Raw genomic sequence first — 17,361 nt, 5'->3', positions numbered from 1 at the left:
ATAAGCAAAAACATTTTTGATAAACATGTCGTTATTGTTCAACTCTTACCCGCATTGCTTTCTGAGACCTTTATCTATAGGGTGTATGGCTGAGACAGATGTTGTAAGTGTTTTAACGGCACCACTTCCTTTGATACACATACCCTTCCCAAAACAGATGAGGACCTTCGACAATATTATCTTCTTCTTCATTTTGAAATGGAAATACATTTTGTTGTCATTGTAATTCAACAAATAATACAATCTCCTCTCTTCATGTTACAACAGCTGGGGGCAAGAGAAACATGGTTCCCATTCAATTCCCATCAATTTGAAACGGTCAATACCATAATTAATATATCTGTGCCAGTTTGTATAGCTCTATAGTTGTCTGGCAGGAAAGTAAAAATAAAAGCATGATTTAAAAAGTGGATTTCAAGTAGACATTAAAGCAATGGGAATCAGTAGGGAAGGTTGTTTTCACAAAGAGTCAACAAAAGTGTATGAATAACCTTTAATGATAATAATAAAAATAATAGTAATAATACATATGTATAAGCATATAGTATTTCTGTGTTGATAGTAAAAAAAAAACAATCCATTTTGAGAACTGAATGCTCGGTCAGTGTTTTTATTGACTCTGAACAGCCCTTTTGACAGATGAAAAATATATATTTGGTCAACATAGATATACATGTACAGGTTATTGCCAAAATAATGGAAACACTTGAGTTAATGAGGAATGCAAAGTATATTGAATGCAGGTGCTTCCACACAGGTGTTGTTCCTGAGTTATTAAAACAATTGCTATCCCATCATGCTTAGGGTCATGTATAAAAATGCTGGGCAGGCCATTACTTTGGCTATTATTTTGTCTACCATGGCTATGCCACCATAGGATGACAATGCCCCCATCCACAGGGCACGAGTGGTCACTGAATGATTTGATGAGCATTAACACTATGTAAAGCCATATGCCATGGCCAACTCAGTCACCAGATCTCAAGCCAATTGAACACTTATAAGAGATTCTGGAGCGGTGCCTGAGACAATGTTTTCCACCACCATCAACAAAACACAAAAGTATGGCATTTCTTATGCAAGAATTGTGTCGCATCCCCCCAATAGAATTCCAGACCCTTGTAGAATCCACACAAAGGTGCATTGAAGCTGTTCTTGCTCGTGGTGGCCCCAACAACCTATTAAGACACATTATGCTGGTGTTTCCTTTATTTTGGCAGCTACCTGTATATTTCAACGGAAGCTGTAGTACTTCAATACTTCAATCTGGCCACAAGAGGGAGCTCAAACACAGCTGGTAGAGAGACACCAACCATTAAATCCTGATTTGAGACTAATAAAAACATCATAGGTTTGTCTGTCAGTATATCATGGTTGGCACTGACTCCACAATGTCCAATGGTTGCTCCAGCTTGCACATCCACGTCTTTATATTCCCATGGCCTTGTCCCTCCTCCATCCTCTAAACATCTCTTGTTCCACACAGAACCTGTAACAGTCTGCCACTCAGTCCCATGCCACCAAAGCTCCTAAGAAACTATCCAGAATCAAATGTCAGTTCCTTCAGGAAGCGCTTTCCTGAATATTATGTTCGGCGCAGTTTTCCCCACATAATGTAAACTGCTGAAACTGTAGCCAGGTTACCCAAGTCAGCCAGGTGAATGGAGGTTCAGCCCAAGGGGAAGGTCAGACAGACACAGGAAAGGGGGCAGGTGTAAAGTCAAAGTCAGTAGCGGCTGTGCTCGTCTGTTGCTGTGACAATGACGTCCATCCAGATCCTCATGGCCTCGGCGCTGGGCGCCACCAGGAAGAAGAGGCGCTCGTACGTCTTCACACAGAACGTAAGGCTGGGCCGCGGAGACTGAGAGAGAGAGAGAGAGAGAGAGGAGAGTGAGAGAGAGTGAGATGAATGGTGAGAGAGCGATAATTCTTGGGACTTGGTTCAAGCATTGAATGCATGAATGGATCATCTTTTTAACAGTTGTGGTGATATCATGGGCACATTGTTCCCTCTCTATGGTGATAAAATACTGTATATGAGGACTCACTGAAGTGGCTGTGCGCAGGTGGTCATAGTAGACTTCCTCTATAGCCTGGAAGTAGATCACCCCCTTTAGCTTCCTCTCATCACAGTCTGAAGGTAAACAATAGTCAATTAGAGAGAGAACGAGAGAAAGAAAGAGAGAGACAGACACAAATCACATAGGCATTTAGTAGGGCTGTGGCGGTCATTACATTTTGTCAGCCGGTTATTGTCATGCAAAAGACTGCCAGTCTCATGGTAATTGACCGGCAATTAACATAAACACGTTTAGTATCTCCAGACCTCCACGAATACAACCTGAATACAAGCTGCTGATGCACACCTTGCAACATCAAAAAAAAAAATAAGTATAATAAATCAATTGAATATACACCATCACAATACATTCCATTATTTATTTTAGGCAGGTCTAAAGAAACATTATGATATGAAGAACATGTATTTCGGAGGAACAGAATATGATTTGGCCTACTGTATGTTATCTGGCTATGCTCAATGCCATAGGCCAGGGATACTCAACTCTTACCCTACGAGGTTGAGAGCCTGTTGCTTTTCTGTTCTACCTGATCATTAATTGCACACACCTGGTGTCCCAGGTCTAAATCAGTCCCTAATTAGTCCCTGAGCGTAAAAGTGATCATTTGAAACAGGTCCTATATTATGCTAGATTCAGAGTTATTTCACAACTTTAGTTGTGAATGATACAAACCTTAGAATCTCTTAGAAATCAAAACATATATGGGCTGCATGCCAGAGGCGCAAATTTAACTGGGGACGGGGGAGGGGGACATGGTCCACCCCCAGTTTTGGAATGTGATACAAAACTAGGCTACGGTGTGCTTTAGGACCATGGGGATGCCTCCGAGCAGTAGGCTGTTTAGAGTGTTTATCTGACTTCACTTTTTTTTGAATAATTATGTCCTTCCCACTTCTAAAACCAAAGTTGCGTCCCTGCATGATGCGACTACAGGCTATTCATGATTTGAGAAAGTATTTAAAAAAGCTTGCATTTCTGTTACTTGCCTCAGGCTGCACAGCTGTTCTCTCATCAAGTGATTATATTTTCACCCATGAAACTATTCTCAATTTAATCTTGTCTTTACTAATATGTCAAATTAGTTTTGATTTAGAATGCCCATTATCAAATGAAACATATTTCATTAAACTGTTGACAGCCCGTCTGCCTGCTCGAGAAAGGAATAAAGGAGAGAGGAAGAGATGGAAATGCATGGTGGTGAGATATTCTGTATAGCTAAAGGTAATGTGTCACCCAATTCATTCCCTATTACTAGGCCATTCAAAATCGCCCTGCACACTCAATTTACTGACTGCATCGCCTAGGGCTATACGTTCTCTCCCAGACTCATGGATAGACATTTTGGAGCATAGCATTAGGTAACCAGTCCATCCAGTATGCATACTAATACAATCCACACTCAAAGGCGATTGATTACTCAAATTTGTTTAATTTTGGGGTAATTATGCACCAAAGACATCTTAAAATAGTTTTATTTTATGTTTTTCTGCCATGAATAATAAGCGATAAGTACTGTATAACTGCACAATAATAATTTTAATTAAAAAAAGAAAATGGGCTTGGGCTCATAAGCCTATGTGTATGCAATCCCGTTGTGCCCTCAGACGAACCATAAATCAAGCAAAGAGTCTATACAGGATTAAGACTGAATCCTACTACACCGGCTCTGATGCTTGTCGGATGTGGCAGGGCTTGAAAACTATTACAGACTACAAAGGGAAACCCAGCTGCGAGCTGCCCAGTGACACGAGCCTACCTGACGAGCTAAATGCCTTTTATGCTCGCTCCGAGGCAAGCAACACTGAAGCATGCATGAGAGCACCAGCTGTTCTGGATGACTGTGTGATAACGCTCTCGGTAGCCGATGTGAGCAAGACCTTTAAACACGTCAATATTCACAAAGCCGCAGGGCCAGACGGATTACCAGGACGTGTACTCACAGCATGCGTGGACCAACTGGCAAGTGTCTTCACCGACATTTTCAACCTCTCCCTGACTGAGTCTGTAATACCTACATGTTTCAAGCAGACCACCATAGTCCCTGTGCCCAAGGAAGAGAAGATAACCTGCCTAAATGATTACCACCCCGTAGCACTCACATCGGTAAACATGAAGTGCTTTGAAAGGCTGGTCATGGCTCACATCAACAGCATCCTCCCGGATACCCTAGACACACTCCAATTCGCATACCTCCCCAACAGATCCACAGATGACGCAATCTCAATCGCACTCCACACTGCCCTTTCCCACCTGGACAAAAGGAACACCTATGTGAGAATGCTGTTCATTGACTGCAGCTCAGCGTTCAACACCATAGTTCCCACAAAGCTCATCACTAAGGACCCTGGGACTAAACACCTCACACTGCAACTGGATCCTGGACTTCCTGACGGGCCGCCCCCAGGTGGTAAGGTTAGGCAACAACACGTCTGCTACACTGATACTCAACACTGGGGGCCCTCAGGGGTGTGAGCTTAGTCCCCTCCTGTACTCCCTGTTCACCCACGACTGAGTGGCCAAACACGACCCCACACAATCATTAAGTTTGCTGACAACACAACAGTGGTAGGCCTGATCACCGACAACGATGAGACAGCCTATAGGAAGGAGGTCAGAGACCTGGCAGTGTGGTGCCAGGACAACAACCTCTCCCTCAATGTGAGCAAGACAAAGGAGCTGATCGTGGACTACAGGAAAAGGCGGGCCGAACAGGCCCCCCCCATTAACATCGACAGGGCTGGAGTGGAGCGGGTCGAGAGTTTCAAGTTCTTTGGTGTTCCCATCACCAATGAACTATCATGGTCCAAACACACCAAGACAGTCGTAAAGAGGTCACAACAACACCTTTTCCCCCTCAAGAGACTGAAAAGATTTGGCATGGGTCCCCAGATCCTCAAAAAGTTCTACAGCTGCACCATCGAGAGCATCCTGACCGGTTGCATCACTGCCTGGTATGGTAACTGCTCGGCATCTGACCGCAAGGCACTACGGAGGGTAATGCCTTTACGGCCCAGTACATCACTGTGATCAAGTTCCTGCCATCCAGGACCTATATACTAGGCGGTGTCAGAGAAAAGCCCAAATAATTGTCAAAGACTCCAGTCACCCAAGTCATAGACCTTTTTCTCTGCTACCGCATGGCAAGCGGTACCGGAGCGCCAAGTCTAGGACCAAAAGGTTAATTAACAGCTTCAACCCCCAAGCCTTTTGTATAATTAACAAAATGGCCACCGGATTATTTACATTTGTTTTTTATACTGCTGCTACTCGCTGTTTATTATCTATGCATAGTCAGCTACCTACATGTACAAATTACCTCGACTAACCTGTACATTGACTCGGTACCGGTACCCCCTGCATATAGCCTTGTTATTGTTATTTTATTGTGTTACTTTTTATTATTTTTTACTTTATTTTATTTGGTAAATATTTTCTTAACTCTTTCTTGAACTGCATTGTTAAGCGCTTGTAAGTAAGCATTTCACGGTAAGGTCTACACATGTATTCGGCGCATGTGACAAATAAAGTTTGATTTTTTTTTATTTTGATGCATAAACTATAATATGCCTATGGGTGTTTTTAAAATATCATCACCTTAGAAAGCTGTCCATTAGGCTTTGAAACAACATCTACAATAACCATGTCTTACACTCAGGTTCAACCTGCTGTTGAACTTCTTTCTTCAAATTGATCCTCACAGTGAGGTGAGTTTTAAAAGCACGATACTGTTTTGATGAAAAGTGTTTGATGTGATTTTTAAATTCATTTGCATTGATGTCAGAGTGGTTAGAGGGACAACAGAGCCCTGAATACCAGGCCATTAGGAACTGATGATCATTAGCAAGTTGGGTACTATCTAAGCATGTCCAGAGTGCATAACAGGAGATTACCTTAACTCAACGTCACATGGAAATTTACAGTGGTCATGACTCATGACTGCCGGTGTGGCGGTAAAAGGGTCACCGCGACAACCCTAGCATTTAGGCTTATACATACCAACACCCACCACACACACACAGTCTCTCTCTCTCTCAGCCCCCTCACCTGTGTAGTAGGCTAGCCGCCTGTGGTCCATATCGAAGAGGAACCACCTCCTCCTCCAGGTCTTGACCCGCCCTCCTCGCTTGGTCAAGAAGCCGGCACAGCGGCGAGGGGACATACGCAGGCCCATGCACCCCGCCACCCCGTGACCCAGCGACTCCACGTGGGCCCGCAGATCAAAGTTCGCAGAGAGGAAGAGAGGTAGGAAGCGCTGAGGAAAATAATGAGTATAATGTATATAATTTCACTATAAATATGCACAAAAAAAACAGATCGTTACAAGATTAGTGAGAAGGAGACAGACAGAAAGAAAGACAGATTGAGGGAGCAATAAGCCGGGAGAAAGGAGAGGTTGGAGAAAGGATGTATAGCACTATAGAGAACACAGACAGAGAGAGACAGACAGACAGACAGACAGACAGACAGACAGACAGACAGACAGACAGACAGACAGACAGACAGACAGACAGACAGACAGACAGACAGACAGACAGACAGACAGACAGACCTCAGGGGAGCTGGGGACTGGACTGGTGGTTTTGGGCTGCTCCTCTGGGTCAGGGACCGGCCTGGTCTGGGACTCTACTAGTTCTGCTGCTCCTCGGCCCTCCAGCTCCCTCTGCCTCCTCTCCTCCACTACCACCTGCCTCCTTTCCTCCTGGATCAACACACAGGCTTTATCTCAATTATCCACTTCCTTGTATCCTATCTCCTCGTGTCCTTATTAATCGTATTGGAGAAGGTGCCTCCCTTTGAAGACCTTCTTCAATTAGTTTTTCGTTTTTAGAAAGAGGCATACTTTTAATTGAAAACAGGGGGATTAAGATTAAGTACAATATCTAGGCTGAGGCATATACACTCCCCTACGTATTTATTTGGACAGTGAAGCTATAACTTCATTTGCCTCTATACACCAGCATTTTGGATTTGAGATTACTTTTTTTATATGAGGCGACAGTACAGAAGGTCACATTTTATTTTAGGGTATTTTCATACATATGTTTTACTGTTTAGAAATGAAAGCACTTTATGCATCTATCCCCCCCATTTGAAGGTATCATAAGTATTTGGACAAATTCACTTAAAATGTTAGCATGTTTTGGGGGCATGATCCTTGTGCATCTGTAACTTTCTCATTCATCATTATTCTCGATTCATTCACGATTATCCATAATCATGGTAGCATCCACGTGAATGTAGAAGTGTTCAGAAATATATTCTATTCTTATTTACAATAAAAGTGACACCAAAATGACACAATAAATTATTTACTATTCATTTCTATTGGGCATAAAATAATCTGAAACACAACCAAAACAAACAGCAAATGCATCCAACAAGTTTGTAGAGTCACACGCTTGTTGTAATAATTGCGTGCTAGGAATATGGGATCAAATACTAAACTTTTGACTACATTTAATACACTATAAGTGAAATTGTCCAAATACTTATGACACCTTCAAAATGGGGGCACTAGATACATAAAAGTGCATTCATTTCTAAATAATAAAACATATATGTATGAAAATACCCTAAAATAAAAGGTGAAATTCTGTACTGATGCTTCATATAAAACAAGTTTTAGCTTCACTGTCCAAATAAATACATTGGGGAGTGTATTTGCTCGGTGTTGGAGACACAGTAGTGATGACATAGTTCAGTTTTGTTCATTTTCTATGAAGTGTTCTTCCATTTCACAGTCTGTTTTCTTCTGGTGGTCATGTTAATTATGTATGGTAATCAGTCAGTTGTCACACAACAGGGTTGTGTTCATTAAGCAACAAACAGAAGAAAACTGACTGAAACAGGGAGAGACTACCTGAATTAATCGTCCAATAATAAACAAACGTTTTTAAACGTTTTGTTACAGTGTGCCCTAATGAATATGACCCAGCATGTCTAAAGCTGTGTGTCCCTGGTGATTAGGGATGTTAGTGGTGGTGACTCACCCTCTCTTTGAGAAGCCGCTCTCTCTCTGCCTTGGCCTCCCTCAGTCTCCTCTCAATCTCCACCAGGTTTAACAGTCCCAGACTCGGGCTGGAGGGAGAAGGAAAAATACATGCATGTCAGCAGAGTTATTGGCATTATTGTCGTCAGAGACGCAGACACAGACGTAGAAACATACAGACACATGCACACACGCCCACACAGAGTGAGAGCTGCATTTATATTTCACTCACACACACCTAGAAAACTCACCTGACCAGTCTATCACACTCCCCTTCACATCAACTACATCTCCACTCTGACCCAATCACCCAATCAATCTTCCACAGACAACTCATCCATTCCCTCTCCTCCTGACAGCCAATCAGATACCTCCTCTTATTCACTCACAATACAATCACACTAACATGTTCCTTTAAACTTTGTGTGACTTTAGACATTTTTTCCCTCCACTGACCTGGCAGCACGGGAGCTACTAGCACTGTTACAGGGGGTGAGGAGACCACTGCCATTGCTGGGCCCAGGTCTGTGCCCGTTGCTGTGCCCGTTGATGTGCCCGTTGCTGTGCCCGTTGCTGTGCCGGTGAGAGGGGAGGGGGGAAGTGAAGCGCTCTGGGCTCGGACTGTCAGGTACCATTCTCACCAGCCCTGTGAAAGAGATAGAGAGACAGAGAGAGAGAGAGACAGATAGAGAGAGCGAGAGAGAAAGAGGAAGGGACACAAAAACAGCACACATAGCACTTATTATATTATATAAGAGACATGGTAAGGAGAGCACGAGAAAGGGGGAGAGAATGGAGAGAGCAGAGGAGAGAAATTAGAGGGAGAGAATGGATGACAGTGCAGACATACAAACACGCACAAACACACACACAGTGGGTTAGAGAGAGAGCCTAGAAATGGGATTTAGGCAACAGTGGAGCAAACGAACTGAACAGAATTTCTAAAGAACAGCCATAGACTAGTAGCCCCACTGGCTCATCCAGTTCATACAGCTATATCCTGCTCATGGCATGGTAATAACAAACAGCTACGTCTGCTACTGACACGCCTTAGCAGAACTGAAAAGGCAGAGAGAGAGAGAAAGAGATGGAGAAAGAGAGAGAGAGACAGACAGAGAAATAGATGGAGAAAGAGAGAAGCAGAGAGAGAGACAGGGAGAGAGAGAGACAGGGAGAGAGAGACAGGGAAAGAGAGAGGGAGAGAGAGAGGAGAGCGAGAGAAAGAGAGAAAGAGAGAGAGAGCAGCAGAGAAAGAGAGAGAGATGGGGTGAAACTAAACAAATACACAGACAAAGACAGAGGATCAAAGAGCAAGAGAAAGCAAAAATGTATAAATGCTCTGAGGTAAAGCAAATGAAAAACACAAAGGAATTCATAATTAAACACCAATCATAGCTCACCTTGCGCCGAGACCGGCCTATCAGCGAGCTTGTTGTTGCGGTGCGAGCTCCGTCTCCGGGATAAACTGGCGGATTCTTTGGCTTGTTCCTGAAGTTAGGGAATAACACTGTGAGTTTGTGTTTCAGTACATTACTAGGAGAAAAACAACAAGTTAATCAAATCAGTGTTTATGTACAGTGGCAAGAAAAAGTATGTGAATCCTTTGGAATTACCTGGATTTCTGCATAAATTTGTCATAAAATTTGATCTGATCTTCATCATAGTCAGAACAATAGACAAACACAGTGTGCTTAAACTAATAACACAAATGATTGTCTTGTCTATATTGAATACATAATTTAAACATTGACATTGTAGGTTGGGAAAAGTATGTGAACCCCTAGGCTAATTACTTCTCCAAAAGCTAATTGGAGTCAGGAGTCAGCTAACCTGGAGTCCAATCAATGAGACGAGGTTGAAGATGTTGGTTAGAGCTGCCCTGCCCTATAAGAAACACTCACAACATTTTTGTTTGCTATTCACAAGAAGCATTGCCTGATGTGAACCATGCCTCGAAAAAACGAGATCTCAGAAGACCTAATATTAAGAATTGTTGACTTGTATAAAGCTGGAAAGGGTTACATAGGTATCTCTAAAAGCCTTGATGTTCATCAGTCCACGGTAAGACATATTGTCTACAAATGGAGAAAGTTCAGCACTGTTGCTACTCTCCCTAGGAGTGGCCGTCCTGCAAAGATGAGTGCAAGAGCACAGTGCAGAATGCTCAATGTGTTTAAGAAGAATCCTAGAGTGTCAGCTAAAGATTTACAGAAATATCTGGAACATGCTAACATCTCTGTTGATGAGTCTACGATACGTAAAACACTAAAAAAAAATGGTGTTCATGTGAGGACACCACGGAAGAAGCCACTGCTGTCCAAACAAAACATTGCAGCACGTCTGAAGTTCGCAAAAGAGCACCTGGATGTTCCACAGTGCTTCTGGCAAAATATTCTGTGGACAGATTCAACTAAAGTTGAGTTGTTTGGAAGGAACATGTGTGGAGAAAAAAAGGCACAGCACACCAACATCAAAACCTCACCCCAACTGTAAAGTATGGTGGAGGGAGCATCATGGTTTGGGGCTGCTTTGCTGCCTCAGGGCCTGGACAGCTTGCTATCATCGACGGAAAAATGAATTCCCAAGTTTATCAAGACATTTTGCAGGAGAATGAAAGGCTATCTGTCCGCCAATTGAAGCTCAACAGAAGTTGGGTGATGCAACAGGACAACAACCCAAAACACAGAAGTAAATCAACAACAGAATGGCTTCAACAGAAGAAAATAAGCCTTCTGGAGTGGCCCAGTCAGAGTCCTGACTTCAACCCGATTTTAAAATGTTGTGGCATGACCTCGAGAGCGGTTCACACCAGACATCCTAAGAATATTGCTGAACTGAAACAGTTTTGTAAAGATGAATGGTCCAAAATTCCTCCTGACCATTGTGCAGGTCTGATCAGCAACTACAGAAAACGTTTGGTTGAGTTTATTGCTGCCAAAGGAGGGTCAACCAGTTATTAAATCCAAGGGTTCACATACTTTTCCCACCCTAAACTGTGAATGTTTAGATGGGGTGTTCAATAAAGACATGAAAACGTATAATTGTTTGTGTGTTACTAGTTTAAGCAGAATGTGTTTGTCTATTGTTGTGACTTGGATGAAGATCAGATCAAATTGTATTAACATTTTATGCAGAAATCCAGGTAATTCCAAAGGGTTCACATACTTTTTCTTGCCACTGTATGTGTCACATACAATTGGCAAACATGATCCATGTCAATGGTAACGGCCCGGCAACACACCTGAGGTGATTTGTGAATGGTCAGCGGCGAGAGTGACATCATGCAAGGGACCGAGCTGGGGATGTTGGACCAATCAGTGAGTGGCTTCTTCTCTTTCAAGACCTGATAGGAGATGGGAGTATGACCGTTATATAACCGGTTATGGCATAAACTCAGCCGTGAAGAGGAGAGTGAAAAAAGAGACAAGTGAATGTTGTTATTATAATGACCTAGACATGTCAGTTAGGTTGGCCAGACCGTCAGTCATCAGACCTGGATGACCACACGACACACTAAGACGGTTGTGTCAACATTTAGCCATGGCACATAATGAAATGACATAGTGGGAGTGTAACAAGTAGTAAAATACATTCTGAAACTCACTGAGAATGGAAAACGCATGCCAGCTCTCAGGAACCACCCTAATGAGTTAAAAAAAATGATCTCCCTCTCACAATATCTCGCTTTCGCTCCTTCCCTCCCACCCCTTCTCCCTGACTCACAGACACATGAGCAATTCAGAAGCGGCATGTATTCTCTGTTAACCCGTCTCAGTCTCTCTCTCTCTCTCTCTCTCTCGTGTCTGGATGAGCAATGAAATCAATTTCTCTCTGCCAAAAACAGTTCCATCTCTTCTCATTAGTGACTACTACCCATATGACTACCCTAGCATGTCATACAAAGTCATATTGCATTCAGACACAGTTGTACAGAAACACACTGTCTGTCCCTCCTTTCTCCCCCTATCTGCCACTCCCTTGTCCACTCCCTCTCTTGTCCTAGTATTAACTGACACACTTAGCCTGTATTAAATGCCTTTTCTGATTAACCCAATCTACAGACACTTGAAGCATGCATATTTGATTTGTAGTGTCTCTCAGCTTACCGGTGTTGTTGCGACGCTTTTAAGTTATCTCAGCTTGTCTTCTCGCATTCCCTCTCTCTCTCCCTCATAGTCACCCTCCCCTGTTCTGCTTTTCTCTTCCCTGTTTCTTCCCTCCCTCCCTTCAGTCATGCCTCTCTCTCGCTCACTCTCTATGCTCAGTTGTGCTCTTTCCCTGTCTCTAACTAGTCTCCTCCCCCTTTTCAACTTGCCCTGTTATAATTCTAATCAAAGGCATATCATTGGTTCAACAACAAACAATATCACTGTCCAAGCAGGGAGTTGACAAATCATACACTTTGGCGCTTCAGACAACCATTATGAATATTGAATAAAAACACTAGCAACAATGGACATTCTTATCTAGCTTCCAAACACTTCATTTATATTTTACATTTTAGTCATTTAGCAGACGCAGTTTGTACATTCATCTTAAGATAGCTAGGTGGGACAACCACATATTACAGGCATAGAAAGTTCATTTTTCCTCAATAACGTAGCTATCAGTAGATCAGTAGGTGACATGACAGAACTTGGGAAGGTTGAAAACGAGGCGGGCTGCAGTGTTCTGGATAAGTTGCAGGGGTTTGACGGCACAAGCGGGACTTCAGACACTTCATTTAATGTATCATATTATCATACTTGAGCCACCGGGAATATAAGACATAATCATTTCCCTGATAAATAATAAATGAATAAAGTTAAAGTTATGACATTTGCTGATCATCAGTGTCTGTTCCCTTATTACCCTTTGAGTGGGGTGGAGCAACTCTTTCCTCTCCTTCCTCAAGGCATTCATCTCTCTATCCTTCTCTCTCTCCATCTCCTTCAACTGCTTCTCAAGCTGCTGGACTCGCTCCTGAAGAAATCAATGAATAAAGAAAAGAAATCGACCAATGAAACGTCAGGCACTTAATATTAAACATCGCATCATTCTGTCTCCTGTAATTCATGTACTGCATGTTCAGTGGCATGTTAGACAGATGATGTTGTTGTTGTTAGTATTATAGAGTTGTTGTTTTAAATATGCGCAGTATCTTATCTGTTATGTCTCATGTCTTATATTAATAGTCAATTACTCTAGGTATGTTCAATGGCAGACCTTCCAACATCCATTTGAGTTATGAGAGGAGATGAGGGATGAATAACAGAGGAGAGGAGTGAGAGATGAATGACAGAGGAGAGGAGTGAGAGATGAATGACAGAGGAGAGGAGTGAGAGATGAATAACAGAGAGGAGTGAGAGATGAATGACAGAGGAGAGGAGTGAGGGATGAATAACAGAGGAGAGGAGTGAGAGATGAATAACAGAGGAGAGTGAGAGATGAATGACAGAGGAGAGGAGTGAGGGATGAATAACAGAGAGGAGTGAGAGATGAATAACAGAGGAGAGGAGTGAGAGATGAATAACAGAGGAGAGGAGTGAGGGATGAATAACAGAGGAGAGGAGTGAGAGATGAATAACAGAGGAGAGGAGTGAGGGATGAATAACAGAGGAGAGGAGTGAGAGATGAATAACAGAGGAGAGGAGTGAGGGATGAATAACAGAGGAGATGAGTGAGAGATGACAGGGAAGAAAGAATTAGTGATGTCAGCTCAGCACAGTTAATAAGTGAGAGAGGAGGAGATAGAGAAAGAGATAGAGACCGAGACCGAGACAGAGACCGAGAGAGAGAGTGGTATAGAGATGAGCTGTCAACCCAAGCAAGGCCACAGTGCAGCTGAATCAACTCTCTCCCACTCTCTCCTCCCCTCTTTCCATCACTATCACTTGTTTCATCTTTCTCTATTCTCCCACTTTTCCTCCTCATCACATGATATCCTAAGTTTATCCTCTTTCTTCTCTCTCCTCACGATACAATCCTTCCTTTTATCCTTCAACCCCTCCACACCACTATCACCATACCCCTTTAACCTTCCCTCTCCATTCTCTACTTTTAGTCCCTCTCCTCTCCTCCTCCAATTCCTCAATTGACCAGCTCTCCCTTCATCTATACATCTTTCTCCACTTTCCCTCCCTCCCTCCCTCCCTCCCTCCCAAAGGGGCTTCTGATGCAATTGCCTAACTTGTTTGTGCAGTCATGTGACAGTGGAAGGTGATGCCGTATAGTGTGAGGAGAAGGGAGAGTTCACGTTCATGTCTCCGTTTGAGAAGAGGAGGATGAGGGGATGGGGATTACTTGTGAGGAGCCGTTTCCAAACAGAGAGTGACTACCATTGGGGTCACAGAGTGGGGGGGGAGGGGGCATTTAGAGAGAGTCTGTGGTGGGGGATACGCTTCTAACCAAACCAGTAGAACCTGCTTGGAGATGTGAGATTCTCTGAAATGTTGTCGTCTTTTATTTGTCGACCCTGGCTTACCTGCGCTGAGTAAACAGCATGCTTTTGGCATGAGATCTCCTTCTCCTTATCTTCCTCGTTCCCGCTCTCCTTCCCTTCAATCTTTCCTTCGCTCTCCTCCTCCTCTATTCCGGCCTCACTCTCCAGGACACGGAATTCCCAGTCCTCGAACACCCGGCCGGCTGCATCCACCATCTCTTTCTCCTGGAAGAGAGAGAGAGAGGGACGGAGGGAAAGAGAGATGGAACAGAGAGAAAGAAAGAGAGCAGGATGGAGGGAGAGGGAGAGAGAGGAAAGAGAGACAGAACAGAGAGAGATGGAGAGAAAAAGAGAGTGTGATGGAGGGATGCAGAGAGAGAAAGTGATGAAAGAAAGATGCAGAAGGAGAGGAACAGACAGAAAATGGAAGAAAGCTGTCGATTAGTACAGAAAGAGCCTGTGGCTTAGAACACTAAAACAAAAAACAACTGGTTAGACCACTCCATTCAAGAACATTAATTAAACACAGACCATAAACCCTAAGTCCTAGGTCTCTAGTGTGTGTCCCAAAGGCCACCCTATTCTCTATATAGTACACTTCTTTTGACCAGGACTCTTGTTAAAAGTACTGCACTATATTGGGAATAGGGTGCCATGTGGGACACATCCTCTGTCATCAGAATGACACGCCATGTCAGTGTCACTGCCAAAATGCACAATGAACCCTTTGTCTGCCTGCATGTCTGTCTCAGATACCTTTATGACACTTTGACCTATCAGGTAGAAGAGGTACTACAAAGATAACTAGTACCGCCGACAAGAAAGAACATACAGTAACTTAACAGAAATAGAACGGAACTATGTCTTTGTGCCCCTGAGGCCAGCTTAGCTAGCTATCGTGTCCCAAGGCAGTAAGTTGTGAATGTGGCTAGGGCTATGTTCTATGGCGCTGTTGTTTGTTATACTGTATCTTCGTCTTCATGTCCTTATGCACTCTTTCCTCTTCTTTCCCCTTGGGTTCTCATGCAATCCTTTATAACCATGACCAGAGAGATTTGAATTAGAACACATGATGTTAAATGGGTTCCAACCAGAGGCAGTGTGAGACCATGCTGTCACTAGCACCTGAATTCAACTGTATATGAGACTAGACCAAAAGCTAGCTCTCCAATGCACAAAGTTGACTTCACTTCAGGTCTCAGGGCAGGTGATGTCACCTTGCCAGGCTAGGCTACCTGTGAACTACCCCTAGTACATCTAGCCAGACGAACAGGAAGAAGATGCAGTGCATTCTCTTTTACACGCAGTCTCATGGCAAGGCATAAAATCAGTTAACTGGGTACTATTCATAAGGTACTAAACGGAAGAAAACGGACTGAAACAGGTAGGGACAACCTGGACTTAAAAAGCGCTCTTTTTCTTTTGCAAAATGTTTTAAAACATTGCGTGCCTTAATGAATACCACCCCAGTCAGTGACTGTTCCTGGATCAGTAAATCACCTGTTGTAGTTGGACCAGTAGCTGCTCTCTCTGGCCCTCTGGCTGACTGGGGATCAGTGTCTCCTTCTCCACCAACCTACTCCTCAGCTCCTCAACCCGGGCCCTCTCCACCTCCAGACTGGCTCGCTCCTACAGAGAGAGAGAAAAGAGGAGGATGAGAGAGAGGGAACAGTCGTCCCTTTATATAAAGATCCATCTGTTTGTCAGATCATTCCGCTATCACATAGCTTAGGCCTATAGTGTAAAGTGTCACATGGAGTGACTCGGTGTCTACCTCACTGCTATAGCTACTCATGTTCGGGCCATATCACTCTCGAGTCCCAAACCATGAGATACAAACATACCGCCTGAAGACAGGATGCTTTGGATGGTATTGAATGGCGCTCTGTCTGTGTACCGCTAACCGTCCGTCAGTCTGTCTGTGACTGTCTGCGTGGCTTCTCATGCTCCTTGTGTGTTCAGTACTACTGACCTTCTGTCTGTCCGTCTGTCTGTGTGTCTCCTTGTGCCTGCCTTCCTCCTGCAGTGTCTGTAGACCCAGAGTGTGTCTGCGCAGCTCGTTCCTCTCCTCCTGCAGCTCGCCCTCCAACAGGGCTATCTCCAACTGCAGCTGGAGTGGCAGACAGGAGAGAGATAGAGAGGTCAGTCCCACAAAGAAGAATGCAGAATGTGCCTTTGAAGGAGACATTAGAAAAAAGGAGTTGGTTTGTTTTGAACAGATCCAGAATCAGACTTCATCAGGTTAATTTACTGAACAGCCACCACTCTTCATAAAAACGGTTTGATACGAGACACAATCAGGGTTTGACTTGGTTCATTCATTAATCCATCGGTGTCTCACCTCTATCTTTAGCTCCTCCCTCTGCTGGTCGATCTCTGTGATTCGCTGTTGCAGCATGGAGGGCAATAGTAGGATCCTCGGTGACCGCGCCTCTAAACGTTTGGCTGGGGACTGAGAGGTAGAGAAGAGACACACAGAAGACTGAAAAGAGACTATTCAACCTGGATCTAAAAGTCATTCCGGTGGCTCAGTTGGTTAGAGTGCGATGACTGCGGCGCCAAAGTTACCGGTTCAATTCCAGCGTTGGACACATACACTGATGTATATGATGAGTCGCTTTGGATCGCAGCGTCTGACTCTGACCACATTACCAGAATAAACAAACAACCCAACCAACCACCTGACGCAAGTTAACGTGAGACCCACTCCTCCTTACCCTCTCACTCTCTGTGCTGCTGCTCTCTGTGTCTGACTCCACCCCTGAAGAGGCGGGGCTTTGCCCTCCAGCCAATCGGGTGACCCATGGCGGCCGCAAGCCCTGCTCCCATCGGCTCCTCGGGGTGTCTATATTGTGAAGGTGCATTTCTGT

At 43.9% G+C, this 17,361-nt stretch overlaps 1 protein-coding gene across 1 annotated transcript in view; it reads right to left on the bottom strand.

Annotated features, from left to right (window-relative positions):
• Positions 1-479: 479 nt before the first annotated feature.
• LOC106605167 (uncharacterized) overlaps positions 480-17,361 on the bottom strand; it is a 29,610-nt gene continuing 12,728 nt past the window's right edge. Inside the window, exons 2-15 of the mRNA XM_014200542.3 lie at positions 17,209-17,357; positions 16,833-16,943; positions 16,464-16,601; positions 15,992-16,120; positions 14,534-14,716; positions 12,922-13,032; positions 11,312-11,413; positions 9,471-9,558; positions 8,527-8,716; positions 8,072-8,159; positions 6,631-6,780; positions 6,126-6,333; positions 2,049-2,134; positions 480-1,861 (exon numbers count right to left, since the gene is read on the bottom strand). Coding sequence (XP_014056017.2) covers positions 1,727-1,861; positions 2,049-2,134; positions 6,126-6,333; positions 6,631-6,780; positions 8,072-8,159; positions 8,527-8,716; positions 9,471-9,558; positions 11,312-11,413; positions 12,922-13,032; positions 14,534-14,716; positions 15,992-16,120; positions 16,464-16,601; positions 16,833-16,943; positions 17,209-17,355 — 1,866 coding nt within the window. The 5' untranslated portion in view covers positions 17,356-17,357 and the 3' untranslated portion in view covers positions 480-1,726. The remainder of the gene's footprint in view (positions 1,862-2,048; positions 2,135-6,125; positions 6,334-6,630; positions 6,781-8,071; positions 8,160-8,526; positions 8,717-9,470; positions 9,559-11,311; positions 11,414-12,921; positions 13,033-14,533; positions 14,717-15,991; positions 16,121-16,463; positions 16,602-16,832; positions 16,944-17,208; positions 17,358-17,361) is intronic.

The sequence above is a fragment of the Salmo salar genome, chromosome 05 (genome assembly GCF_965601325.2).
Source record: "Salmo salar chromosome 05, fSalSal1, whole genome shotgun sequence".
In the NCBI taxonomy this organism is placed as follows: domain Eukaryota; kingdom Metazoa; phylum Chordata; class Actinopteri; order Salmoniformes; family Salmonidae; genus Salmo; species Salmo salar.
Note: the sequence above shows the minus strand (reverse complement) of the source record. Positions and strands in the feature narration are given on the sequence as shown.